Below are 27,912 nucleotides of genomic sequence, written 5' to 3'. Positions count from 1 at the left end.
ATGTCTATAACAGTCTACTTCAGAAGTCTTCCTGTCTATAACAGTCGACTTCAGAAGTCTTCCTGTCTATAACAGTCGACTTCAGAAGTCTTCCTGTCTATAACAGTCGACTTCAGAAGTCTTCCTGTCTATAACAGTCGACTTCAGAAGTCTTCCTGTCTATAACAGTCGACTTCAGAAGTCTTCCTGTCTATAACAGTCGACTTCAGAAGTCTTCCTGTCTATAACAGTCGACTTCGGAAGTCTTCCTGTCTATAACAGTCTACTTCAGAAGTCTTCCTGTCTATAACAGTCGACTTCAGAAGTCTTCCTGTCTATAACAGTCGACTTCAGAAGTCTTCCTGTCTATAACAGTCGACTTCAGAAGTCTTCCTGTCTATAACAGTCGACTTCAGAAGTCTTCCTGTCCATAACAGTCGACTTTAGAAGTCTTCCGGTCTATAACAGCCGACTTCAGAAGTTTTCCGGTCTATAACAATCGACTTCAGAAGTCTTTCGGTCTACAACAGTCGACTTCAGAAGTCTTCCGGTCTATAACAGTCGACTTCAGAAATCTTCCTGTCTATAACAGTCGACTTCAGAAGTGGATATGGCGGGTAATGCTGTTGGGCATTTTCCGAAATCCATGCTGATGTTGGGCAACTGGACAACTGATTCTCATCATGGGGAGGAGTAGTGCCACTAAGATGTTCGCTACTGGCGACAGGAAGGCCTGTACAATTCGCTTCTGCTGGCATCCTCGTTTGGCTTCAGAAGCCTGCCAACTTTCAGGGATTTTGGAACAATATGAGTGGCTAAAGAAATATTGAGGGCACTTGTCAAATACTCAACCATGGATTTATCATGTTGCCTAAGCATTACCATTGAGATTCCGTGTGGGTCCAATGCCGCTTTGAATAATTTCGTGTTTCGGACCACATCCGTAAGAACTTTTCTTCGGTTCAGAAAGAACGACGCACATAGGAGTAATGTATGTTAAAAGTTGATTAAAACTCCTAAAAACCTCATTTATAATCCGATTGAAATAATATTTTGCACAAATCATATCTTTGGTCCAAGGACTATTTTTGTAGAAAATAATGAAAATCGGTCCAGATTTGGTTATAGCTCCCATATATATTAGCATCGGATATGATGTAAATAATGCACTAAAAGCACAATATATATCCGATCAAGCTAAAAATTGGTACATGCATCCAGAACGAGACCAGAAAACAGTGTGTCAATTTTGGTTCAAATCGGTTCACATTTATATAGTTATATATCCATTCAATTTTTTATTTCTATTATTATTTCTAAATTATTCCACTTTTATATGAGAAAAAACCGTGATTTTTCGGAATGGCGCAAACTTATATCAAAAGTTATGATACATTCTGATAAATAAGAGCCCTGGTAAAAAGGAAGACCAAAAATTAGTGTTGGCAAACGTTACTAAAATATTTTTTATATTATTTTACATAAATTATTCCAATTTTTTTTTTTACTTTAGAAAAAAAAAACGTGATTTTTCGGAATGGCGCAAACTTATATCAAAAGTTATGATACATTCTGATATATAAGACAGTCGATAGATAACAGTCGACTTCAGAAGTCTTCCTGTCTATAACAGTCGACTTCAGAAGTCTTCCTGTCTATAACAGTCGACTTCAGAAGTCTTCCTGTCTATAACAGTCGACTTCAGAAGTCTTCCTGTCTATAACAGTCGACTTCGGAAGTCTTCCTGTCTATAACAGTCTACTTCAGAAGTCTTCCTGTCTATAACAGTCGACTTCAGAAGTCTTCCTGTCTATAACAGTCGACTTCAGAAGTCTTCCTGTCTATAACAGTCGACTTCAGAAGTCTTCCTGTCTATAACAGTCGACTTCAGAAGTCTTCCTGTCTATAACAGTCGACTTCAGAAGTCTTCCTGTCTATAACAGTCGACTTCGGAAGTCTTCCTGTCTATAACAGTCTACTTCAGAAGTCTTCCTGTCTATAACAGTCGACTTCAGAAGTCTTCCTGTCTATAACAGTCGACTTCAGAAGTCTTCCTGTCTATAACAGTCGACTTCAGAAGTCTTCCTGTCCATAACAGTCGACTTTAGAAGTCTTCCGGTCTATAACAGCCGACTTCAGAAGTTTTCCGGTCTATAACAATCGACTTCAGAAGTCTTTCGGTCTACAACAGTCGACTTCAGAAGTCTTCCGGTCTATAACAGTCGACTTCAGAAATCTTCCTGTCTATAACAGTCGACTTCAGAAGTGGATATGGCGGGTAATGCTGTTGGGCATTTTCCGAAATCCATGCTGATGTTGGGCAACTGGACAACTGATTCTCATCATGGGGAGGAGTAGTGCCACTAAGATGTTCGCTACTGGCGACAGGAAGGCCTGTACAATTCGCTTCTGCTGGCATCCTCGTTTGGCTTCAGAAGCCTGCCAACTTTCAGGGATTTTGGAACAATATGAGTGGCTAAAGAAATATTGAGGGCACTTGTCAAATACTCAACCATGGATTTATCATGTTGCCTAAGCATTACCATTGAGATTCCGTGTGGGTCCAATGCCGCTTTGAATAATTTCGTGTTTCGGACCACATCCGTAAGAACTTTTCTTCGGTTCAGAAAGAACGACGCACATAGGAGTAATGTATGTTAAAAGTTGATTAAAACTCCTAAAAACCTCATTTATAATCCGATTGAAATAATATTTTGCACAAATCATATCTTTGGTCCAAGGACTATTTTTGTAGAAAATAATGAAAATCGGTCCAGATTTGGTTATAGCTCCCATATATATTAGCATCGGATATGATGTAAATAATGCACTAAAAGCACAATATATATCCGATCAAGCTAAAAATTGGTACATGCATCCAGAACGAGACCAGAAAACAGTGTGTCAATTTTGGTTCAAATCGGTTCACATTTATATAGTTATATATCCATTCAATTTTTTATTTCTATTATTATTTCTAAATTATTCCACTTTTATATGAGAAAAAACCGTGATTTTTCGGAATGGCGCAAACTTATATCAAAAGTTATGATACATTCTGATAAATAAGAGCCCTGGTAAAAAGGAAGACCAAAAATTAGTGTTGGCAAACGTTACTAAAATATTTTTTATATTATTTTACATAAATTATTCCAATTTTATTTTTTTACTTTAGAAAAAAAAAACGTGATTTTTCGGAATGGCGCAAACTTATATCAAAAGTTATGATACATTCTGATATATAAGAGACCCGCTTATAACACAGACCATAAATTAGTGTTGGCAAACGTTGCCAAATATTTTGTTAATTTTTTTTAAATTGTTTTACATAAATTATTCCAATTTTACTTCAGAAAAACCTTTGATTTTTCCGAATGGCGCAAACATTTATCAAAAGTTTTGATTAAGTCTGATAAATAAGAGCCCCGGCTATAAGACAGAGCAAAAATTAGTGTTGGCAAACGTTGCCAAAATATTTTGTTATTTTTTTTTAATTGTTTTACATAAATTATTCCAATTTTACTTCAGAAAAACCCGTGATTTTCCCGAATGGCGCAAACATTTATCAAAAATTTTGATTTAGTCTGATAAATAAGAGCCCCGGCTATAAGACAGATCAAAAATTAGTGTTGGCAAACTTTGCCAAAATATTTTTGTAATTTTTTTTTAAATTGTTTTACATAAATTATTTAAATTTTACTTCAGAAAAACCAGTGATTTTTCCGAATGGCGCAAACATTTATCAAAAGTTTTGATTTAGTCTGATAAATAAGTGCCCCGGCTATAAGACAGATCAAAAATTAGTGTTGGCAAACGTTGCCAAAATATGTTGTTAGTTTTTTTTTTTTAAATTGTTTTACATAAATTATTCCAATTTAACTGCAGAAAAAAATTTAAAGGTTTGTTTTAAATGAATGCAGTGGAGAAAAATATGATTATTTCAGATTGGCGCAACTATGCACCATTCTGCGCCATTCTGAAAAAATCTCATTTTTATCAACTAAAACCATTGAAATATTTAAATATGGAAGTATTTAAGAAAAACATTTACAAAATAGAAATATATTTTGGTTCCAGCGTTCGCCATCGCGTTTGAATTAGAGCTCATAAAAATCGCCAAAGTTAATTGTTTTTGCATCTTCACTATTAGTTTATTGTGATACATCCCGTCATTCATAGATATCTTTTATGATAAATCAAATTTCAATGGTGAAATATTACATGATGCGAACATTTGCGGACCATAGTTACATTTGATGTTTTATGCAAGATTCTGCAAATTATGGTGATTCAAAGATAATACGCTACGCATAGTTGCGCCAATCTGAAATAATCATATTTTTCTCCACTGCATTCATTTAAAACAAACCTTTAAATTTTTTTCTGCAGTTAAATTGGAATAATTTATGTAAAACAATTTAAAAAAAAAAAAAACTAACAACATATTTTGGCAACGTTTGCCAACACTAATTTTTGATCTGTCTTATAGCCGGGGCACTTATTTATCAGACTAAATCAAAACTTTTGATAAATGTTTGCGCCATTCGGAAAAATCACTGGTTTTTCTGAAGTAAAATTTAAATAATTTATGTAAAACAATTTAAAAAAAAATTACAAAAATATTTTGGCAAAGTTTGCCAACACTAATTTTTGATCTGTCTTATAGCCGGGGCTCTTATTTATCAGACTAAATCAAAATTTTTGATAAATGTTTGCGCCATTCGGGAAAATCACGGGTTTTTCTGAAGTAAAATTGGAATAATTTATGTAAAACAATTAAAAAAAAATAACAAAATATTTTGGCAACGTTTGCCAACACTAATTTTTGCTCTGTCTTATAGCCGGGGCTCTTATTTATCAGACTTAATCAAAACTTTTGATAAATGTTTGCGCCATTCGGAAAAATCAAAGGTTTTTCTGAAGTAAAATTGGAATAATTTATGTAAAACAATTTAAAAAAAATTAACAAAATATTTGGCAACGTTTGCCAACACTAATTTATGGTCTGTGTTATAAGCGGGTCTCTTATATATCAGAATGTATCATAACTTTTGATATAAGTTTGCGCCATTCCGAAAAATCACGTTTTTTTTTTCTAAAGTAAAAAAATAAAATTGGAATAATTTATGTAAAATAATATAAAAAATATTTTAGTAACGTTTGCCAACACTAATTTTTGGTCTTCCTTTTTACCAGGGCTCTTATTTATCAGAATGTATCATAACTTTTGATATAAGTTTGTGCCATTCCGAAAAATCACGGTTTTTTCTCATATAAAAGTGGAATAATTTAGAAATAATAATAGAAATAAAAAATTGAATGGATATATAACTATATAAATGTGAACCGATTTGAACCAAAATTGACACACTGTTTTCTGGTCTCGTTCTGGATGCATGTACCAATTTTTAGCTTGATCGGATATATATTGTGCTTTTAGTGCATTATTTACATCATATCCGATGCTAATATATATGGGAGCTATAACCAAATCTGGACCGATTTTCATTATTTTCTACAAAAATAGTCCTTGGACCAAAGATATGATTTGTGCAAAATATTATTTCAATCGGATTATAAATGAGGTTTTTAGGAGTTTTAATCAACTTTTAACATACATTACTCCTATGTGCGACGGTCAGAAGTTATGATCAGAGCTAAGGGAAATTACAGGTTGCCAGGACATGTCATTTATCAGACCGGGAGATACAATGGTGATGTCTGGCGATCTGCGGCAATTACCTCTTATGCTCGTAGGAGTGCCGTTGTTTACCGTGCAACTTGTGGAGATATCAATTTGCTTGACCAGCACTATACCACCTATGGTCATTGCGTAGAACGGAATATTCAAAAAGGCCTGTACTGTACAGACTGGTGCATATTGATGTCAAGTTCTACTCTCACAGACATATATCTAATCCTCCCACAACTCCGACAAGCTCGTGTCATTCGTTCTCTGCCGATTTTCATTATCAAACCGAAATCGATGCTATTTTTTATTTAGTCTTAGATGGGGGCCATAAAATATTCCAGAAGAGAAATACTGTGCAAAGTCACGAAAATATAGAAATAATAGATTTCGTGAAACACATAAGCCGGTCAAAATCAAGGACTTGGAAGAAAGGTAGAGTCCTAAATAACTGAGAAGATAGAAAATAAGCACTTACATTCCAAAAAAATCTAAGGTTAAAGCTTCTCATAACCTTGTAACATATTATTGGGTATGGACTTCTAAAATACTGAGGTGTTATTATTGGTAACATTAACAAATTACCGACTAGTACGATATCTCCGTTATTTAGTCACCTACGCCAACCTACTTTGCATCATTATAAGATGGGATCTTCTACTTTCCAGGCTTTGTTTGGAAGGTCCCCAACCAAAGGTGTGATATTCGTCATTATTATTAAAGTCACAGAAACGAAAAGTTGGGTTTAATTAGCGACTATACGACAACCTACTTTACTTCGTTAGATACGCGATATTTTCTATTTTCATTTTCAGTTTTTTTTTTCTACTTTCATTTTCAAAATTTGGACCTGTAGCGTGATTTCAAAAAAATCAAAAAATGGGATGGCGATATCTCCGTTATTTGGCCACCTACGCCAACCTACTTTGAATCATTGTAAATATGGGATTTTCTAGCCAGGCTTTGCTTTTGGAAAGTTCCCAACCAAATAATATTCGTCATTATAATTAAAATCGTCTATATAAAGAATTGGTATACCCGTTATAGAAACTGAGATATTCGCTTTGGAAAAAACCTTGGCATTTTCTCCAAATAACTTTTTTTGTCAATTCCGACCCCTAAATATTATCGGTACATCAAAAAAATCAATAGGCTTCTTTCCCTCCGGTACCCCCATCAACATCCAAAATTTGGTGACTATCCGATCAAAATTGCGACCTGTAGCGTGATTACAAGGTTTAGATGGACAGACGGGCGGACGGAAGGACTCACATAGCCAGATCGACTCAGCTTGTCGATACATTCATTTTGGTATATGGGGCTACGACCATTATTTCGATGTGTTACAAACCTTTTGGCCCAAACCAACTTATAATACCCTCCCCACATAGTGGTGTAGAGTATAAAAACCTAATATTTTTGACACTCACTGTATATAGTGCCCAAAATCTGCTAAACATGCATATTGGGGCTATATCTACGGTGACCAATACATTTGGATGGAAATAGAGTAAATATGAAGATTTATGATTTGCTTTATTTGTTGCTGTGTTGATGCTACTCCTCAGCAAAACATTTCGGGGGTTATTCTGAATGAAAGCTCCCCGTGAATTTTACCTCTCTCTGCCGTCTCAACCTAAAGGAGAAAGTGAGAAAACGCACGGGGAGTTTTCATTCCGAACAACGCTCTTCTGCATATTTTCAGATTTTTATGAACAACGGTTTCAGGCATATCGCGCCTTGTTATTAGGGTTTTGGGTTTTCCCGGTTTTTATCATTCCCGGGAAACGGGAATCAAAAAATCGCAATTCCCGGGAATCCGGGATTTCCCGGGAAATTTGAAAATACGAGAGTGGATCAATATTTTAGTGACTTTTTTATCTTCCCATAGTAATTTATATAAAATACAGTATTTTCAAAGAGTTGCGTTTTCGCTCTATCGATTAAAAACGAAAAAATATGCAAAAATTCACCATGTTGCCCGGATTTTGCCCATTATTCAAAGCTAATGAAATCGCTCTATGGAAAGTGGTTTGGCTCAAATATGATTTTGTTTCCCGGGAAAATCCCGTAACCAAAAAACCGAGAATTCCCGGTGCGGGATTTCCCTACCCAAAACCCTACTTGTTATGCAAAGAAATACTCATAACTTCTTTAATATTGGCCCAAATAGAACAAATCGTTTTTTGTATTTTTTTACGTTCGGTCCCACGCCGAGAGGGCCTCCTCCCAATCGTAGGGAGCGCGTACGCATAGATCGGACCATGGCGGGTTAGTAGTGGTTTTAAATGTCAACTACAGAGGAATCATCGGCTGACAATATATTGTTACGAATGTAACTGATAGGTTTAAGTTAGTTTAGTTTAATTTCCGTTAATTTAAAAATTTGAATTGTAACGTAAAGTTTTTATTACGCAGTTACTCTATTTAAGCAACAACAATTATCATGTAGAATTATCTTCATTATTCTAGATGTTCTTTACCTTTCATTAATGTGCTTTTATTTTGTTTGCCATAGTCATGTAATTATTGTTTAGTTTGTCACTTCTTTTCTTACTTTCATTTGTTGTTGTAATTACGTCATTGATCATCCCCCATGTATGTATGTGAGTATGGTTGTTCGCTTAGTGCGAATGTGCGTCTGTGTGTTCGTTGTACAGATTCGAGGTGTTGCCATATGCTCTAGATATTTCTCGAACAGGGAGACTTTGGGATATAAATTACCGGGGAAATGGCAATGACGGAGTAGTTGTGTTTTAAGCGTTGAACTGAACAGATCGGTTAAAGAATAGCTGCGTGCTAACTAGAGACTTGCTTTGTGCTTAGTAATTAAAGTCGGTTACGAATAAGTGTAATAAAGTAAATAAAGCATTGTAGAAACGTAATCTAAAACGAACCCTGTTTTATTTGGTACAAATCGTATCGGGGAATAAAACAACGTCTACACGGAGATTAGTTAAATCTAATTCCGTAACAATATATTTAAGAATTCAATTAAGATTTCTTTATACCCTCAGCATTTATGCTAACGAGGGTATATACAATTTCATACGGGCAAAATGTGCCTAATCGAAATAATGGTTTTAGACCCCAAGTATGTTTGGACGAAATGTGTTTCAGACAATTTGGAGTCGATTTAGCAATATCCGTCCGTCTGTCTGTCTGGCTGGTGCGCACGATAACTCTCTGTTCTCGAATCCCCTTGATTTTTGTTGTAACAAATTTTATTCACTGTGCCCAATACGGCGGTACAAGTTTCATCATGGGCAAATCCATACTTCCTTAGAAAATAGCCTGAAAGTTGCAAAAAAACCCTATGACACCGTGTGTAGTGGTTGGAGCACAAGATAACTCTCGAACGGATCTGCCAATTCGGTCCAAAATTTGGACTTAGTAATATTTTGTCCAAACATAGTTTAAGTTCGAAGATAAACCATGTCGGTCCACTCCTTCAGGTACCTCTCTCGCTAAAAGTTCAAAAATGTTCGGAAAAAATGTGCGCATGATAACTCTTAAAGGGAGTGACTGATGTAATCCATACTCTGCACATCCAAATATATCTACCAGATATAGATCAGGTTCGAATATGGACTATATTTGTCAATTCCTTTTGGTATCTCAAACACAAAATTTCTGATAAGTTCAGTTTAAGACCTGCTCGCGAATCACTTTGATTTTTTTTTGAAGCGATTTGCATTCGCTACCTCCATTACGACGCAAAAAGTTTTTTCAGGGGCAAGTCCATATTTCTAAGAAAACAGCCCGAAAGGTGTGGCAGCCACGATAACTCTCGAACTGTTCAACCGATTTGGTCCAACATTTGGTTTCCATCATATTTTATCCAAACTTAGTTTCATGGGGCAATACCGGTTCACAACTTCCGGTACTTCTCCCCAATATTTAAACCAGTAAGGAAAGGATCAAAGTCGGGCGGGGGCGACTATATAATACCCTACACCACTGTGAATATGTAAAATATATATGGGAGCTAAATGCAAATCAGAACAGATTTCGATATAATTTTTCACATTTATTTGTAGACCAAATTCCGTCACATAGTCCAAATTTCATCAAAACTGCACATATATAGCATGTTTCGTGCATCAAATACCTCAAATCGGTCGAAAATATATATGAGAGCTATATCCAAATCTGAACCGATTTGATTATAATTTGGCACACTTATTTCTAGGCCAAATCCCGGCAAGCATTCCAAATTTTATTGAAATCGGACATATATAGCGCGTTTCGTGCACCAACTACCTAAAATCGACCGAGAATATATATGGGAGCTATATCCATATCTGAACCGATTTCTATATAATTAAGCACACTTATTTCTAGGCCAAATCTCGGTAAACATTCCAAATTTTATTGAAATCGGACATATATAGCGCGTTTCGTGCATCAAATACCTAAAATCGGCCGAGAATATATATGGGAGCTATATCCAAATTTGAACCGATTTCTATATAATTTGGCACACTTATTTCTAGACTAAATACAGTCGCACATTTCAAATTTAATTGAAATCGGACATATATAGCGTGTTTCGTGCACAAATGCCCTAAATCGGGGGAAAATATATATGGGGGCTATATCCAAATCTGAACCGTTTTCTATATAATTTGGCACACTTATTTTTAGACTAAATTCCGTCACACAATCCAAATTTCATTGAAATCGGACATATATAGCATGTTTCGTGCACCAAATGCCTTAAATCGGGCGAAGACAAATATAAATAGCGTTCGTCCTTTGGCCAACAAAACTATCTTCCCCAATTTTCATGCGAATCGGACAATAAATGCGACCTGTACTTTGTTTACAAAGATACATGGACAGACAGACGGACATGCGTAAATCGACTCAGATAGTGATTCAATGTATATCCCTAAAAGGAACTATGGGTCTATCTCGTTTCCTTTTGGATGTTACAAACTAATGCACAAAGACATAATACCCCTTACCACAAGGTGGTGTAGGGTATAAAAATGTCACTAAAATGCTAGGACAATATCACTTGAATGGGTAACAAATTTGGTCCAAACTTTGGTTCTCCTAATATTTTGTCAAAATTTACTTTAACTTCTAAAATGACCCATATCGGTCCTCCCAAAGGGTACCTCCCCCACAAAAGTTCAACATTTGTGTCTTAATGCAGTTAATTCCTAATCCAGATTTTTGTTGGCAAGTTCAAATGTTCAAAAAGGACCACAAAATTCTTAAGAGACCCTAAATACATTTGATCTGTCCGTAGATGAAAGTTTCACATTACATTGACTGAGGGTATATCTCTGTCGGCAAAGCCGACTGAAACTTTTTTACTTGTTGCTAACATAGTTTTTTGACGCTTCCAAAAATTCGAATGTGGTCGTTACCTTGTAATATTCTCAACCTTCATTTTATGCAGTTTATCCAAAGCGTTGCGTTCATTCTGAACCTTTTGGAATTTGCTTGTTAAATTTTTGATTTCCTCATCCAATTCGGATTGTTGCTTTTTCATTGCTGTCAATTGTTCGGACATTTTTGAATTTTCTTCCAACAGCTCGTTTTGGATCTTTTTATCTGTGCGGAATAAATAATACCAAAAGGTTAGTAAAGTTTTTACAAGGGAATTTGAATTCTACTTACGATCTTCCAGTTGTAATTTCAGAGCCTTATTCTCTTCCTTCAAAGCAATGTTATCCTCCAACAAAGTGAATAGATCAGTTTCGGGATCTTGTTCATTATAGTCAGGCTCACGTACCCTACTGCGGCTGCGTGTCTTACCCTCTTGGGTACGGAATTTGGCAACTGGTATGCGATTTCGTCTTTCCATTTTGTCGAGTTAAAAGCTGTGATTATAAAAATGGAAAAAATATTAGTAATTATGTTAAGAATGATGTGAAGATTTCGATTCCCATTTTTATGGCTTCCAAATGGATCGGTTTAAAAAGTATAACTGAGACCACCAGTCTTGGCAATCGTTTAATGTGCCCTTAATAATGTACTTACATTTTAGTAATAAATCTACTTAAATTCACTTGAAATAAAAAAGAAACTTTTTTTAGAATTTTTTCCTCACAAGGAAACAATTTTATTTTATTTGTTTTTGTTGTTGTTTTTTTTTTTAATTTTCTTTATTTATGTATTTGTTTTTCTTCTGTACAGAATAATAATGTCGAAAGAGCCCCCCTCTATTTGTTGTTGCTCGTTTTATCTTCTTTTTCTTCTTCAATTTTAAATTATTTTATTACCATTTGAAATAAAAATACATGGAGTTGTTTTTGTTTTGTTATGATTCCAACTAGAGCTGTGTGTATTATGTTAAGAAGAATGTGTGGTGGCTTCATGGCACCTCAACATTTCTTAAAAAAAAACTATTTTTATGGAAGAAATATCATCATTTCTCAAATGTGATATTATTCCATCAAAGTGTTGTTTTCATATCTCATCATGGTTGTGATGAAGTTTAACCACAGAGACACAATTTTCAATTCTTTCATTACTTTCTTATTCTTTTAATTTTTAATGATTAATATTATTGTTTTTTTTTTTCATTTAGTTCTTTGTTTATGTTTATAACTCAGCTTTTAGGTGTTCTCTTCAACCTCAACATGTTTTCTCTTCTTTATTTTATTTAATATTAAATTTATTAATTATATTTCATTGTTTGTATTTGTTTTATCTTCTTTTTTTTTTTGTTCACACCTTTTTAATTGATTTAATGCTAATAATTTTTTCTTTCTTCTTTTTCTTCTTCTTGGTGTGGGAATATATTTTTCGCTTGGCTTACATCATCACCCTTATGGTATAAGTATGTATATATTTTTATATATATAATTTGTTCCATCATTTTCTTTCTTTTGCTAGTTTTAAGTTTGTATAATGACGTCAAGGGGGCATGAATGTGGGTGTGTGTGAATAATTTTCATGGATCATGTTTTTCGTACACTTTGTAGTTGCTTTCCTTTTTCGCTTGAATTTTCTTTAGATTATAGCTATAATAATGTTTAGCTATAGTAATATTTTGTATTTATATATATAAGTTTTTTATTTTAGTTATATATTTTTTATTTATGTTTGTATTTACAGTGATGGACAAAGAAATGATTACAAGTTCTTCACCTAATAATATATTGTTTGTTTTGTTATTCTTTTTTTTTCTTTTTATGCAAGGCATATCTTATTCAATAAACAATAATAATTCGTTAAAAATAAGAAGAAAATAATAATAAATTATAAAAATAAAATGATGATGGCGGCCTTCTATTTTATGTAAAACCCTTAAAGGTGACATCTACAATGAAACAACCCCCCTTATAGATAATCTTTAAGTCACCTTGAAAGATGAGCTTTATGTTGCCTTGCTAGACGACCTTAATTAAGGTCGTTTCAATAGACGACCTAAAGGTAGTCTCTATAGACGATCTTAAAAAGTTGTCTCCATTAACGAACTTGAAGTCGTCTTAATAGACGACCTTAAAGTCGTCTTAATAGACGACCTTAAAGTCGTCTTAATAGACGACCTAGAAGTCGTCTTAATAGACGACCTAGAAGACGTCTCAATAGACGACCTTATTGTCGTCTAGATAGACGACCTTATTGTCGTCTTGATAGACGACCTTATTGTCGTCTTGATAGACGGCCTTAAAGTCGTCTTAATAGACGACCTTAAAGTCGTCTTTATAGACGACCTTAAAGTCGTCTCAAAAGACGATCTTAAAGTCGTCTCAATAAACGACCTTAAAGTCGTCTTAATAGACGACCTTAAAGTCGCCTCAATAGATGACCTTAAAGTCGTCTTAATAGACGAAATTAAAGTCGTCTTAATAGAAGACATTAAGTCGTCTCAATAAACGACCTTAAAGTCGTCTCAATAAACGACCTTAAAGTCGTCTCAATGGACGACCTTAAAGTCGTCTTAATAGACAAGCTTAAAGTCGTCTTAATAGACGACCTTAAAGTCGTCTTAATAGACGGCCTTAAAGTCGCCTTAATAGACGACCTTAAAGTTGACTCAATAGACGACCTTAAAGTTGACTCAATAGACGACCTTAAAGTCGTCTTAATAGACGACCTTAAAGTCGTCTTAATAGACGACCTTAAAGTCGTCTTAATGGACGGCCATAAAGTCGTCTTAATAGACGACCTTCAAGTCGTCTTAATAGACGACCTAAAAGTTGTCTTAATAGCCGGCTTAATGTCTTCTTGATAGACGACCTTAACGACTTACGTCCAATGCGACGATTTTAAGGTTGTCTATTGAGACGAGTATAAGGTCGTCTATTAAGACGTCTACTGAGACGACCTTAAAGTCGTCTTAATAGACGACCTAAAAGTCGTTTTAATAGACGACGTCTATTGAGACGACTTTAAGGTCGTCTATTGAGACGACTTAAAGGCGACATTAAGACGACTTTAAGCTTGTCTACGAATACGACTTTAAGGTCTTCTATTAAGTGAAGTTTAAGTCGTCTCCTTAATAGATGACCTTAAAGTCGTCTCAATAGACGACCTTAAAGTCGTCTCAATAGACGACCTTAAAGTCGTCTCAATAGACGAACTTAAAGTCGTCTCAATAGACGAACTTAAAGTCGCCTCAATAGACGACCTTATTTTCATCTTGATAGACGACCTTAACGACTTTCGTCCAATAAGACGATTTTAAGGTTGTCTGTTAAGACGACTTTGAGATCGGCTATTAAGACGACTTTAAGCTCGTCTATTAAGTCAACTTTTAAGCCGTCTATTAAGACGACTTTAAGGTCGTCTGTCAAGATAACTTTCAGGTGGTCTATAGAGACGATTTCAAGTTCGTCAATTGAGACGACTTCAAGTTCGTCAATTGAGACGACTTTAAGGTCGTTTATTGAGACGAATTTAAGATCGTCTATTGAGACGACTTTAAGGTCGTCTATAGAGACGACTTTAAGGTCGTCTATTAAGACGACTTTAAGGTCGTCTATTAAGACGACTTTAAGGTCGTCTATTAAGACAACTTTAAGGTCGTCTATTAAGACGACTTTAAGGTCGTCTATTAAGACGACTTTAAGGTCGTCTATTAAGACGACTTTAGGGTCGTCTATTAAGACGACTTTAAGGTCGTCTATTAAGACGACTTTAAGGTCGTCTCAGTAGACGTCTTAATAGACGACCTTATACTCGTCTCAATAGACAACCTTAAAATCGTCGCATTGGACGAAAGTCGTTAAGGTCGTCTATCAAGAAGACATTAAGCCGGCTATTAAGACGACTTTTAGGTCGTCTATTAAGACGACTTGAAGGTCGTCTATTAAGACGACTTGAAGGTCGTCTATTGAGACGACTTTAAGGTCGTCTATTGAGGCGACTTTAAAGACGACCTTAAAGCCGTCTTAATAGACGACCTTCAAGTCGTCTTAATATCCGACCTAAAAGTTGTCTTAATAGCCGGCTTAATGTCTTCTTGATAGACGACCTTAACGACTTTCGTACAATGCGACGATTTTAAGGATGTCTATTGAGACGAGTATAAGGTCGTCTATTAAGACGTCTACTGAGACGACCTTAAAGTCGTCTTAATAGACGACATAAAAGTCGTTTTAATAGACGACATTAAAGTCGTCTTAAAAGACGACCTTAAAGTCGTCTCTATAGACGACCTTAAAGTCGTCTCTATAGACGACCTTAAAGTCGTCTCTATAGACGACCTTAAAGCCGTCTCAATAAACGACCTTAAAGTCGTCTCAATTGACGAACTTGAAGTCGTCTCTATAGACGACCTTAAAGTCGTCTCCATAGACGACCTTAAAGTCGTCTCCATAGACGACCTTAAAGTCGTCTTAATAGACGACCTTAAAGTCGTCTAAATAGACGACCTTAAAGTCGTCTAAATAGACGACCTTAAAGTCGTCTAAATAGACGACCTTAAAGTCGTCTAAATAGACGACCTTAAAGTCGTTTTAATAGACGACATTAAAGTCGTTTTAATAGACGACATTAAAGTCGTCTTAATAGACGACCTTAAAGTCGTCTTAATAGACGACCTTAAAGTCTTCTTAATAGACGACCTTAAAGTCGTCTTAATAGACGACCCTAAAGTCGTCTTAATAGACGACCTTAAAGTCGTCTTAATAGACGACCTTAAAGTCGTCTTAATAGACGACCCTAAAGTCGTCTTAATAGGCGACCTTAAAGTCGTCTTAATAGACGACCCTAAAGTCGTCTTAATAGACGACCTTAAAGTCGTCGTAATAGACAACCTTAAAGTCGTCTTAATAGATGGCCATATAGTCGTCTTAATAGACGACCCTAAAGTCGTCTTAATAGGCGACCTTAAAGTCGTCTTAATAGACGACCCTAAAGTCGTCTTAACAGACGACCTTAAAGTCGTTTTAATAGACAACCTTAAAGTCGTCTTAATAGATGGCCATATAGTCGTCTTAATAGACGACCTTAAAGACGTCTTAATAGACGACCTTAAAGACGTCTTAACAGACGACCTTAAAGTCGTCTTAACAGACGACATTAAAGGCGTCTTAATAGACGACCTTAAAGTCGTCTTAATATACGACCTTAAAGTCGTCTTAATAGACGACCTTAAAGTCGTCTTAATAGACGACCTTAAAGTCGTCTTAATAGACGACCTTAAAGACGTCTTAATAGACGACCTTAAAGTCGTATTAACAGACGACCTTAAAGTCGTCTTAACAGACGACCTTAAAGGCGTCTTAATAGACGACCTTAAAGTCGTCTTAATATACGACCTTAAAGTCGTCTTAATAGACGACCTTAAAGTCGTCTTAATAGACGACCTTAAAGTCGTCTTAATAGACGACATTAAAGTCGTCTTAATAGACGACGACGTCTTAATAGAAGCCCTTAAAGTCGTCTCAATAGACGACCTGAAAGTCGTCTCAATAGACGACCTGAAAGTCGTCTTGATAGACGACCTTATTGCCGGGTTGATAGACGACCTTATTGCCGTGTTGATAGACGACCTTAAGGTCGTCTCAATAAACGACCTTAAAGTCGTCTTAATAGACGACCTTAAAGTCGTCGTAATAGACGACCTTAAAGTCGTCGTAATAGACGACCTTAAAGTCGTCGTAATAGACGACCTTAAAGTCGTCTTGATAGACGACCTTAAAGTTGTATCAATAGGCGACCTTAAAGTCGTATCAATAGACGACCTTAAAGTTGTATCAATAGGCGACCTTAAAGTCGTATCAATAGACGACCATAAAGTCGTCTCAACAAACGACCTTAAAGTCGTCTTAATAGACGACCATAAAGTCGTCTTAATAGATGACCTTAAAGTCGTCTTAATAGAAGCCCTTAAAGTCGTCTTAATAGACGACCTTAAAGTCGTCTTAATAGACAACCTTAAAGTCGTCTTAATAGACAACCTTAAAGTCGTCTTAATAGACGACCTTAAAGTCGTCTTAATAGAGCCCTTATTGTCGCCTCAATAGACGACCTTAAAGTCGCCTCAATAGACGACCTTAAAGTCGCCTCAATAGACGACCTTAAAGTCGTCTCAATAGACGACCTTAAAGTCGTCTCAATAGACGGCCTGAAAGTCGTCTTAATAGACGACCTTAAAGTCGTCTTAATAGACGACCTTAAAGTCGTCTTAATAGACGACCTTAAAGTCGCCTCAATAGACGACCTTAAAGTCGTCTTAATAGACGACCTTAAAGTCGTCTTAATAGACGACCTTAAAGTCGTCTTAATAGACGACCTTAAAGTCGTCTTAATAGACGACCTTAAAGTCGTCTTAATAGACGACCTTAAAGTCGTCTTAATAGACGACCTTAAAGTCGTCTTAATAGAAGCCCTTAAAGTCGTCTTAATAGACGACCTTAACGACTTTCGTCCAATAAGACGATTTTAAGGTTATCTATTAAGACGTTAAAATCGTCTTAATAGGCTACCTTAAAGTCGTCTCAATAAACGACCTTAAAGTCGTCTCAATAAACGACCTTAAAGTCGTCTCAATTGACGACCTTAAAGTAGTCTTATAGACGACCTTAAAGTCGTCTTATAGACGACCTTCAAGTCGTCTTAACAGACGACCTTCACGTCGTCTTAATAGAAGACCTTCAAGTCGTCTTAATAGACGACCTTCACGTCGTCTTAATAGAAGACCTTCAAGTCGTCTTAATAGACGACCTTCAAGTCCTCTTAATAGACGACCTTATTGCCGTCTCGATAGACGACCTTATTGTCGTCTTGATAGACGGCCTTAACGTCGCCTTAATAGACGGCCTTAACGTCGCCTCAAGAGACGACCTTAACGTCGCCTCAAGAGACGACCTTAACGTCGCCTCAAGAGACGACCTTAACGTCGCCTCAATAGACGACCTTAAAGTCGTTTTAAGAGACGACCTTGAAGTCGACTCAATGTCGTCTATTGAGACGACTTTAAGGTCGTCTATTGAGGCGACGTTAAGGTCGTCTATTGAGGCGACGTTAAGGTCGTCTCTTAAGACGACTTTAAGGTCGTCTATTGAGACGACTTAAAGGTCGTCTCTTAAGACGACTTTAAGGTCGTCTCTTAAGACCACTTTAAGGTCGTCTCTTAAGACGACTTTAAGGTCGTCTCCTAAGACGACTTTAAGGTTCTCTATTACGACACTTTAAGGTCGTCTCTTAAGACGACTTTAAGGTCGTCTCTTAAGACCACTTTAAGGTCGTCTATTGAGACGACTTTAAGGTCGTCTCTTAAGACGACTTTAAGGTCGTCTCTTAAGACGACTTTAAGGTCGTCTCTTAAGACGACTTTAAGGTCGTCTCTTAAGACGACTTTAAGGTCGCCTATAGAAATGACTTTAAGGTGGTCTATTAAGACGACTTTATGGTGGTCTATTAAGACGAATTTAAGGTCGTCTATTAAGGTCGTCAACTTTAAAGACGTCTATTGAGACGACTTTAAGGTCGTCTATTAAGACAACTTTAAGGTCGTCTATTAAGACGACTTTTCCGTCGTCTATTAAGACGACCTTAAAGGTCGTCTATTGAGACGACTTTAAGGCGACATCAAGACGACTTTAAGCTTGTCTATGAAGACGACTTTCAGAGTCTTCTATTAAGACTACTTTAAGGTCTTCTATTAAGTCAACCTTGAAGACGTCTATTGAGACGACTTTACGATCGTCTATCAAGACGACTTTTACTTCGTCTAATAGGATGACTTTAAGGTCGTCTATTAAGACGACTTTAAGGTCGCCTTTTAAGACGACTTTAAGGTCGTCTCTTAAGACGACTTTCAGGTCGTCTCTTATGACGACTTTAAGGCCATCTATGTAGACGATTTTAAGGTCTTCTTCAAATACCATTATTATTATATTATTCAAATACCCTTTAATTGTTAAATATTGAATTTGCTTCGACCTTAATAACAAATGACCTCGAGCTTGATTTAATAAAAACAACATTGTATAACAAAAAGGTCGAAGCAAATTCAATATTTAACAATTATTACATACGGAAAGCACGCCGAAATCAACACAACATGATCTACAACAACCTGAAAAAGAAGAACAAATTTACAAAATATAACATCAACAAATACAAAAATTTGGAAGCAAAAAGGACAAAACTGCGGTCGACCATAACATTTTTAATCCGCTGTCGCAATTTTGGAATTATTCCACAATTTATTAAGAATTCCATCAAAAATGTTCATAAATTAATTGAAGGGAACAAGGAAACAAAAGAATTGGTATACAACAAACTAACAACACATATAGAAAACTTTCAACAAAAAATACTAAACATTATAATAGAACATAAACACAACTTGTTAAAAGAAAATGTAAAAAAGTGCGAACTTACCAACAACAACCTAGAAAAAAGTCTAACAGAAGATGAACTTTGTACCCTGAGGAGAGCAGAAAACGCAGCTTTGGAAACTCTAAAGCATAAACAAAAACAAATCCACATACAAAAATTTGAAAAACTTATGGAGAAACAAAGGCGAGAACTTAACATTCAAATAAATGATAACTGGTTTGTCAACAAAACCAACAAAAACATTCCTGATAATATCAAATGGCTACTCTCTCTAGGACCTAAATTTGCCTTGCCGACAACCAAAGACAACTTTCCGCTCTTTAAATACATCACCGACGGAGAAGAAATAATACACACAAATGAAGATAGAGAAAAACAAGAAGACGCGAGAACCAACTTTACAACAATGGTCGAAAATCACATCAACAAATTAAAGAAGACTAGCAAAGATGCATTTATAATACGCACAGTGGCGCAAACGAAAACATTCATGAAATCGAATAAAGACATAATAATTTTGAATTCCGATAAAGGAAATGTAACGGTAGCGATGGACAATAATGAATATAAGGAGAGAATGATGAACTTGGTCGGCGACATTATGACATACCAGAGGATGAACAAGGATCCCACTACCACGTTACAAAAGAAAAACAATGAATTAGTCGAGGAACTATTTAAAAATGGTTATATCACAGCTATTGAGAGGAAAAGCTTAAAAACTGACGTTGCAAATGCTCCTAGAATCTACGGTCTACCAAAAATTCATAAAGAAGGGTACCCATTAAGGCCAATATGCTCCTCCATTGACTCACCATCCAGGGAAATGTGCAAATATATAGTCAACATATTGAAAAACTTAACGGAAAATTCGAAATATAACATTAAGGACTCTGTGCAATTTAGGAATAAGCTGAAAAACTTGACAATTAAACATGACGAAAAACTAGTATCTTTTGACGTTGTATCGCTTTTTCCTAGCATTCCAGTAGACCTTGCAATTGATATAATTCAAAGCCGATGGGAAGAACTGAAAGAATACACAAATATACATAAGAACTTATTTGTACGTATTCTAAGTTTCTGCATTAAAGACAATCGCTATTTTAAGTATGAGAACAAAATTTACAAACAAAAACGTGGCCTACCAATGGGATCTCCAGCTTCTCCAGTTATAGCTGACATCGTTATGGAGAAGCTACTGGATACCTGTATTAACAAATTGACAACCAAACCGGCTTTTTTATCCAAATATGTAGACGATCTATTTGTAGTTATAAAGGAAAGTGCAATTGAAGAAACACTGCAATCTTTTAACAGTTATCATAAGAACATTAAATTTACTATCGAAATGGAAAACGACAACAAACTTCCTTATTTGGATACAATGGTTATAAGGAACAACAAAGAACTTAAAATGAATTGGTACATGAAACCTACAGCGTCTGGCAGGATCATTAATTTCTTATCAAAACATCCGAAAAGAATAATTATAAACACTGCCAAAAATCTTATATATAGAGTACTCACAATAAGCGATGAAGAATTCCACCAAGAAAACATACTCAAAATCAAGAATATTCTACATAAAAATAGTTTCCCAAGAAATTTAATAAACAATCTTATAAAAGAATATACACAAATAACACCAAATGAACAAAATATAGAGGAAAAAACCAAAAAAATATACAAGTCCATAGTATATGTGCCAAACATATCTGAAAGAGTTGCCAATTCTAATATTTATGACAATAACAAGTATACTATAGCACACAAATGTTACAATACACTGAGCAATCTATTCACAAAAACCAAAACAAGAATAGACAACATGGAAAAATCTAATGTTGTATACCAAATACCATGTGGAGGTAATGACAAAGAAACATGTCAACAACAATACATCGGTACAACAAAAAATAAACTAAAAACGAGAATCTCAGCACACAAGTCAGATCTAAAATTACGACATCATCACGAAAAACCCAAAACCGCACTAGTGACCCACTGTGCACAACATAACCACCAACCCAATTTTGAGAGAGCGACAGTAGTAGGAAACGAATCACACTACAAAAAACGATACACGATGGAGATGTTACATATTCTCAATGTACCAACAACAAGGCGTATGAACTTCAAAAGCGACGTCGACAACAGTGCTCTTTGTTACAGAGGTTTAATTAGCAAAGCTAAGAACATAAGGAGATCGCAATATTCAAAATAAATAGTCAGTGCAATATTTACATTAGAAGACGATGGTAGTGATGCTACCCTAGCTTTAAGTAAATGCTTGTGTTTTTTTATTTTTACGTGATTATTGCGAACTGTTAGTATGTTTTTTCTTGTTATAGCTTATTAAACTACTGTGATATTCATGTTTTTTTATATTTGTTACCTTTGTTGTAGATCATAATTCCTGAAGATGCAATTCAAGAAATTGCGAAATATCGAAAATAAATAAAAATTATTAATAACAAATGACCTCGAGCTTGATTTAATAAAAACAACATTGTCAAATACCCTTTATTTAAATTGTTTATATTATTTTTTTTAATTATATGGGATAAATTACTCACATTTAGTATGAACTTATTTAATTAGCTATTTAAAGGGTGACACTCTGTTGTATATAAAAAACGAAAACAAATTATATTCTACAAAACAAAAATCGAAACTTGTTGTTGTTTTGTTATCGTTTAGCATTTAAACGTTTAAAACGTTATCAGCCGCCACCAAGTGGGGAAATAAAATGACTCATCTGAAATTTGAGTGTTTTTTTTTTTGTTTGCGTTTCCTTTCTAAGAGCTGCCTGCCATCATATTTCAATTTCAATATTTTCTTTTATTACATTACATTCGTTACTTATCTTTTTATTTGCTCTGGTTCTTTTTGCTTTCTATTTTTTCTTTTGTGTTATCTATTCATTATTTTTCGCTTTAATTATTTGTCCTTTACTGTTGTTAAATTGAGAGTTACATACTATAATTGTATATAAGTTGATGTATGTATTGTATAGGTTATAGTAAACGTTTATATTTTTTTCCAAATTTTTGTATTTATTTATTATGAAAAGTTTACTCAATCTTGCTCTCATCTAAATTTTGTTGTTGTTTATTAGTGCTTTGGATTTGTATGACAAACCAAACATAATTTGTTTATTTTAGCATTTTTTTTAATTTTGAAATTAATTTTATATTTTTTAATTATTTTAATTTTTTTATTTTTTATAGGAAACTTATAATTAATGAAAAATAAATATTTCTATTTCGTTTTCCTTTCATTTTTACAAAAATTACCATGTTTATTAGTTTTTTTTTTTTAATTTTATTATGAGCTTAACAAAGCCTGTTTTACAATTACATGTTTAAATTTTCATTTTTGGGTAGTGTGAGTGTGGCTTTTTGTGTAAGCAAAAAAAAAAATAATATAAAATACATACATAAAATTATTATCTAACAGAAATTTTTTTATTTAATAGTATTATTTCTTAAAGCAGCATTTTTGAATTCCAGAATCAGTTTTATTACGTTTTTTCTTGAGAGTTCGTTTTTCATATTTTTAAAGTGTTAACGTTGAAAATAGTAAGAATTCCAATTTTGTTTGTGAGTCGAATTGTTTATCGTATTTCTTCTTTCAATTTGTATTGAAATCTTAAAAAAACTTGAACACGCCTTAACTCAAAATGCAACACACAGAAAAATAGATAAGACAAAAATTATAAAAAATAAAAATAATAAAATAATAATAATGAGATATGCTAAAATTTCAATTGTGTTTAAATAAAAATATGGAATTACAACTTCAAATTTAATATTTTAATTTCCATATCGAATAAAAACAAATATTGAATAAAAAAAATATTTCATATTTTATAATAATACAAATTTAATTATTTGCTCTGTTCCAGAACCTGCAAGAATCTACTTCATAATTTTCACATGTAATTGGAATAATTTCAGTTGTATTTCGAAACATTTCATTTGTAATTTAAGAATTCCAATTGAATTTCGAATTATTTCATTTGTAATTTGAGAATTCCAATTGAAATTCGAATTATTTCATTTGTAATTTGAGAATTCCAATTGAATTTCGAATTATTTCATTTGTAATTTGAGAATTCCATTTGAAATTCGAATTATTTCATTTTGTAATTTGAATCTTTTCATTTGTAATTCGAATTATTTCTTTTGTAATTTTAATCTTTTCATTTGTAATTCGAATTATTTCATTTGTAATTCGATTTTTTCCATTTGTAATTTGAATTTTCTTCATTTGAAATTCCAAATGAGAAACATCGATTTACAAATACACCTTTTTCAGATGTAATTCGAAACATGTTAGTGTAATTCGTAACATTTCATTTGTAATCCAAGAATTATATTTGTAATTCGTAACATTTCATTTGTAATTCGAAGTATTCCATTTGTAATTCGAATTATTCTATTTGTAATTCGAATTATTCCATTTGTAATTCGAATTATTCCATTTGAAATTCGAATTATTCCATTTGTAATTCGAATTATTCCATTTTAAATTCGAATTATTCTATTTGTAATTCGAATTATTTCATTTGTAATTCGAATTATTCCATTTGTAATTCGAAATATTTTATTTGAAATTACACATGAAATCATTCGAATTACAAATGGAATAATTCGAATTACAAATGGAATAATTCAAATTTCAAATGGAATAATTCGAATTACAAATGGAATATTTCGAATTACAAATGGAATAACTCGAATTACAAATGGAATTCTCTAATTACAAATGAAATGTTACGAATTACAAATAGAATTCTCGAATTACAATTAAAATAATTCGAATAACATCTGAAAAAGGTGTAGAAACATTCAAACTGCAAATGGAAAAATTCGAATTGCAAATGAAATAATTCGAATTACAAATGAAATAATTCTAATTACAAATGAAATAATTCGAATTTCAAATGGAATTTTCAAATTACAAATAAAATAATTCGAAATTCAATTGGAATTTTCAAATTACAAGTAAAAAGTTTCGAATTTCAAATGAAATAATCAAATTACAAATGAAATTCTTCGATTTACGATAACAATTTTTCCTTTATGTTATCGGAAAAAATAGTAAAAATCAGTAGACTCTTGGGGTTCTGGAACAGACCAAATAATACAAATAATGTTTTTGATTGATTTTTACTTAAATAACATCGTATAATAAAATTAAAAATTACATTCACATAACCTCAAATAATTGAAAATAGATTAAAAAAAATAAGATTGAAGAAAAAAAACTAAAATAATCAAAATTATATAGATAATAAAATGGGATTTACAATATGAGATTTACTACCTATGTATAATTGTATAATATGAAAACTAAACACAATTTTCAGCCCCTTTTTTTACGTTTATTTAAATTGAAAAATACCAAAATATTAGAATATAACCTCAAAAGTAAGTTTTTAAGAGCTTAAAATAAGACAAAAATTTGCAATACACAGAAATAATTTGAAATTGTAGTTTTATTTTGTATTATATACTATTCACTACACCTTTTTCAGATGTAATTCGAAACATTTTAGTTGTAATTCGTAACATTTTATTTGTAATTCGAGAATTCTATTTGTAATTCGTAACTTTTCATTTGTAATTGTTGAATTGTTCCATATGTAATTCGAATTATTCCATTTGTAATTCATATTATTCCATTTGTAATTCGAATTATTCCATTTGAAATTCGAATTATTCCATTTGTAATTCGAATTATTCCATTTGAAATTCGAATTATTCCATTTGTAATTCGAATTATTTCATTTGTAATTCGAATCAGTTTGTTTGTAATTCGAATTATTTTATTCGAAATTACACATGAAATCATTCGAATTACAATAGGAATAATTCGAATTACAAATGGAATAATTCGAATTACAAGAATAAATCGAATTACAAATGGAATTCTCGAATTACAATTAAAATAATTCGAATTACATCCGAAAAAGGTGTAGGTTTTAGAAAAAAATATTTATAACCTCAGAATTTTTTCAAATCAAAGTATACAAATACTAATTATTCATACAGGTATGTGATGAAACCCGAATCGACTCGATTTGCAGAATCGAAATGTTATATAATCGGAGTGCCTTTGATGATATATAAGGATTTGCTTCGCAGACGACCTTTATTTGAATATTTTTAAAATCCATTTTCAATTTCATTAAAATATTCACCAGAATTAGAGATATACGATTTCGATTTATGGCAAAACGAGTCGAATCGTTTTCCATGGAGTTGTAAATGGATCATTGCGATTGAAATATTCCAAGCAGTATTTATTTTAATATCAAAGTTGTATCAGTGGATGAGAAAAGTTTTGGTTGGTATAGCCCCCTAAATTATGTAAACGCAATAGTAATGTAGTTCCGAAACGAATTAGTACAAAAGAACTACTTCGTACCAAGAACTAGGGGGGTTATTCTGAACGTAAATTCCGTGTGAGTTTTGACTTGTTGCCGTTTCAACTTAAAGGAGAAATTTTGAAAAAAACACGTGGAATTTTCTTTCAGAATATCCCCTAAAATGATTACTTTTGGACCACTTTAAAATGTCTCAAAATCCAAATTTCAAAGAACATTAAAATAATTCTGATTTACATAGTTGTATTTTTTCCGATTTTTCGAAAGTGAAAACTGGAAGAATGGATTATTTTATTTCAACACTCATTTAACGTGCAAACAATACAAAATTTGCCTAAACCGTGGCAGATTTAAAACCAGTTACGGGAATAAAACCTCCTCGGTCAATATATCGGGAAGTATGGACATCAAATTGCCTTCGAGCTTGGTTAAATCAATCATTTCAGGGATTCCTTGTATGTATTTAGTAGAATTGGGCAATCTATTTCCTAGTTCTAGTTCCTAAACGTACATACACATACATACAAACATAGTGAAATATATCGCTCAATTGAAGTAGATAGGCACAACTCTAGTGTTTAGGCCAATATATTGAATCAGTGGACAGATTCAAAAGCAGTTGTAGCAATAAAATCCTCCTCTCATCACTAATTAGTGGTATATGCAATATAAGTGTGGACTCCTTTATGCAGGCTCAAAAATTATCTTAACCAGATATGGTCCATGTATGTTAGTTGTTTACAGGTTGTTTTTGGTTGCTTTTTGGTACTTTAGGCACCAAATACTACATGTAAATAATTATTGTTCCACAAACATCCCGGGACGGACAAGAGAGACTTCTCTCATATTATAGCTCAATGATATGAAACCTACTGTTTACCGCCGAGTTTGAGTTTTACATGGCTGCAAGGCGCCATGGTGGTACCATTTTTACATTGGCCTTTAAACTGGATCTTTGAACAAACGGGTATGTGATGAAAACCGAATCGACTCGATTTGCAGAATCGAAATGGTATATAATCGGAGTGCCGTTGATGATATATATAATTTTGCTTCGCAAAAGCCCTTTATGTGAATAATATTTTTAAAATCCATTTTCAATTTCATTAAAATATTCACAAAAATTAGAGATATGCGATTTCGATTTATGGCAAAACGAGTCGAATCGTTTTCCATCACATACCCGAAAATGTTTTATTTTAAAGGTGAGAGGTACTCTCTGCTTGAATAAAGCCTACTTTCCATGGCCATGCTACTTTCCTATTTTTTTGTTTACAAAACAAGTAAAAAAGTATCAGTCGGCTTTGCTGACAGAGATATACCCTCAGCCTGTGTATATTGAAACAATTTTTTCCCAAAAAAAAAAAACGTATGTATTTAGGGGGTTTTAAAAATTTTGGGCGTATGAACGGACAAAAATGTTAATTAGGATTAAATATCAAAATTTTTGCGGAGGAGATACTTAAAGGAATGGATCGACATTGACCATTATGGAAGTGGATCTCCAGCCGCTACCATATGGTGCCATAGGGGTTTTTTACACCCTTTGGGCTGTTGGAATGGACTTGCCGCTGAAAAAACGTTTACAATCGTATTTGAGACAGCGAATGCAAGTTGCTTCAACAAAAATCAAAGTGATCCGATAGCAGCTCTTAAAGTGAACTTATCCGAAATTTTGTGTGCGAGGTACCGGATGGAGTGGACAAATATAGTCCATATTTGAACCTGGTCTATATCTGGTAGATATATTAGGATGTGTAAGGTATTACACAGACCAATGGACCAATTCGACCACTCCCTTCAAGAGTTACCGTACAAACAATATTTCCGAACATTTTTGAACTTTTGAGGGCGAGGTACCAGAAGGAGTGGACCGATATGGCTTATCTTCGAACTTCAACTATGTTTGCACAAAATATTACTAAGGCCAAATTCTGGACCGAATCGTCAGGTCCGTTCTAGAGTTATCTTGCGCTCCAACCACCTCACACGGTGTCATAGGGTTTTTTTTAGGCTATTTTCTCAGGAAGTATGAACTTGCCCCTAATGAAACTTGTACCGTCGTATGGAAGGCAGTGAATACAAG

At 33.8% G+C, this 27,912-nt stretch overlaps 1 protein-coding gene across 9 annotated transcripts in view; it reads right to left on the bottom strand.

Annotated features, from left to right (window-relative positions):
• Positions 1-27,912, bottom strand: part of LOC141389903 (uncharacterized) — a 159,030-nt gene that overhangs the window by 76,863 nt on the left and 54,255 nt on the right. For 3 of the 9 annotated variants that reach the window (XR_012409206.1, XM_073962144.1, XM_073962139.1), the window contains 2 exons: positions 11,303-11,505; positions 11,050-11,236 (listed from right to left, as the gene is read on the bottom strand). Coding sequence is in view for 7 of the 9 variants with exons in the window: in XM_073962144.1 (XP_073818245.1) it covers positions 11,050-11,236; positions 11,303-11,489 (374 nt within the window). In the remaining 2 variants the exon portion in view is untranslated. Of the gene's footprint in view, positions 1-11,049; positions 11,237-11,302; positions 11,506-11,665; positions 11,771-11,907; positions 11,928-12,361; positions 12,466-22,008; positions 22,072-27,912 lie in introns of those variants that run through there. The other 6 variants (XM_073962140.1, XM_073962145.1, XR_012409207.1 and 3 more) reach the window with 5 other exon arrangements.

Source organism: Musca autumnalis, unplaced genomic scaffold (assembly GCF_047663935.1).
Source record: "Musca autumnalis isolate F117 unplaced genomic scaffold, ASM4766393v1 scaffold_1, whole genome shotgun sequence".
Classification (NCBI taxonomy): domain Eukaryota; kingdom Metazoa; phylum Arthropoda; class Insecta; order Diptera; family Muscidae; genus Musca; species Musca autumnalis.
Note: the sequence above shows the minus strand (reverse complement) of the source record. Positions and strands in the feature narration are given on the sequence as shown.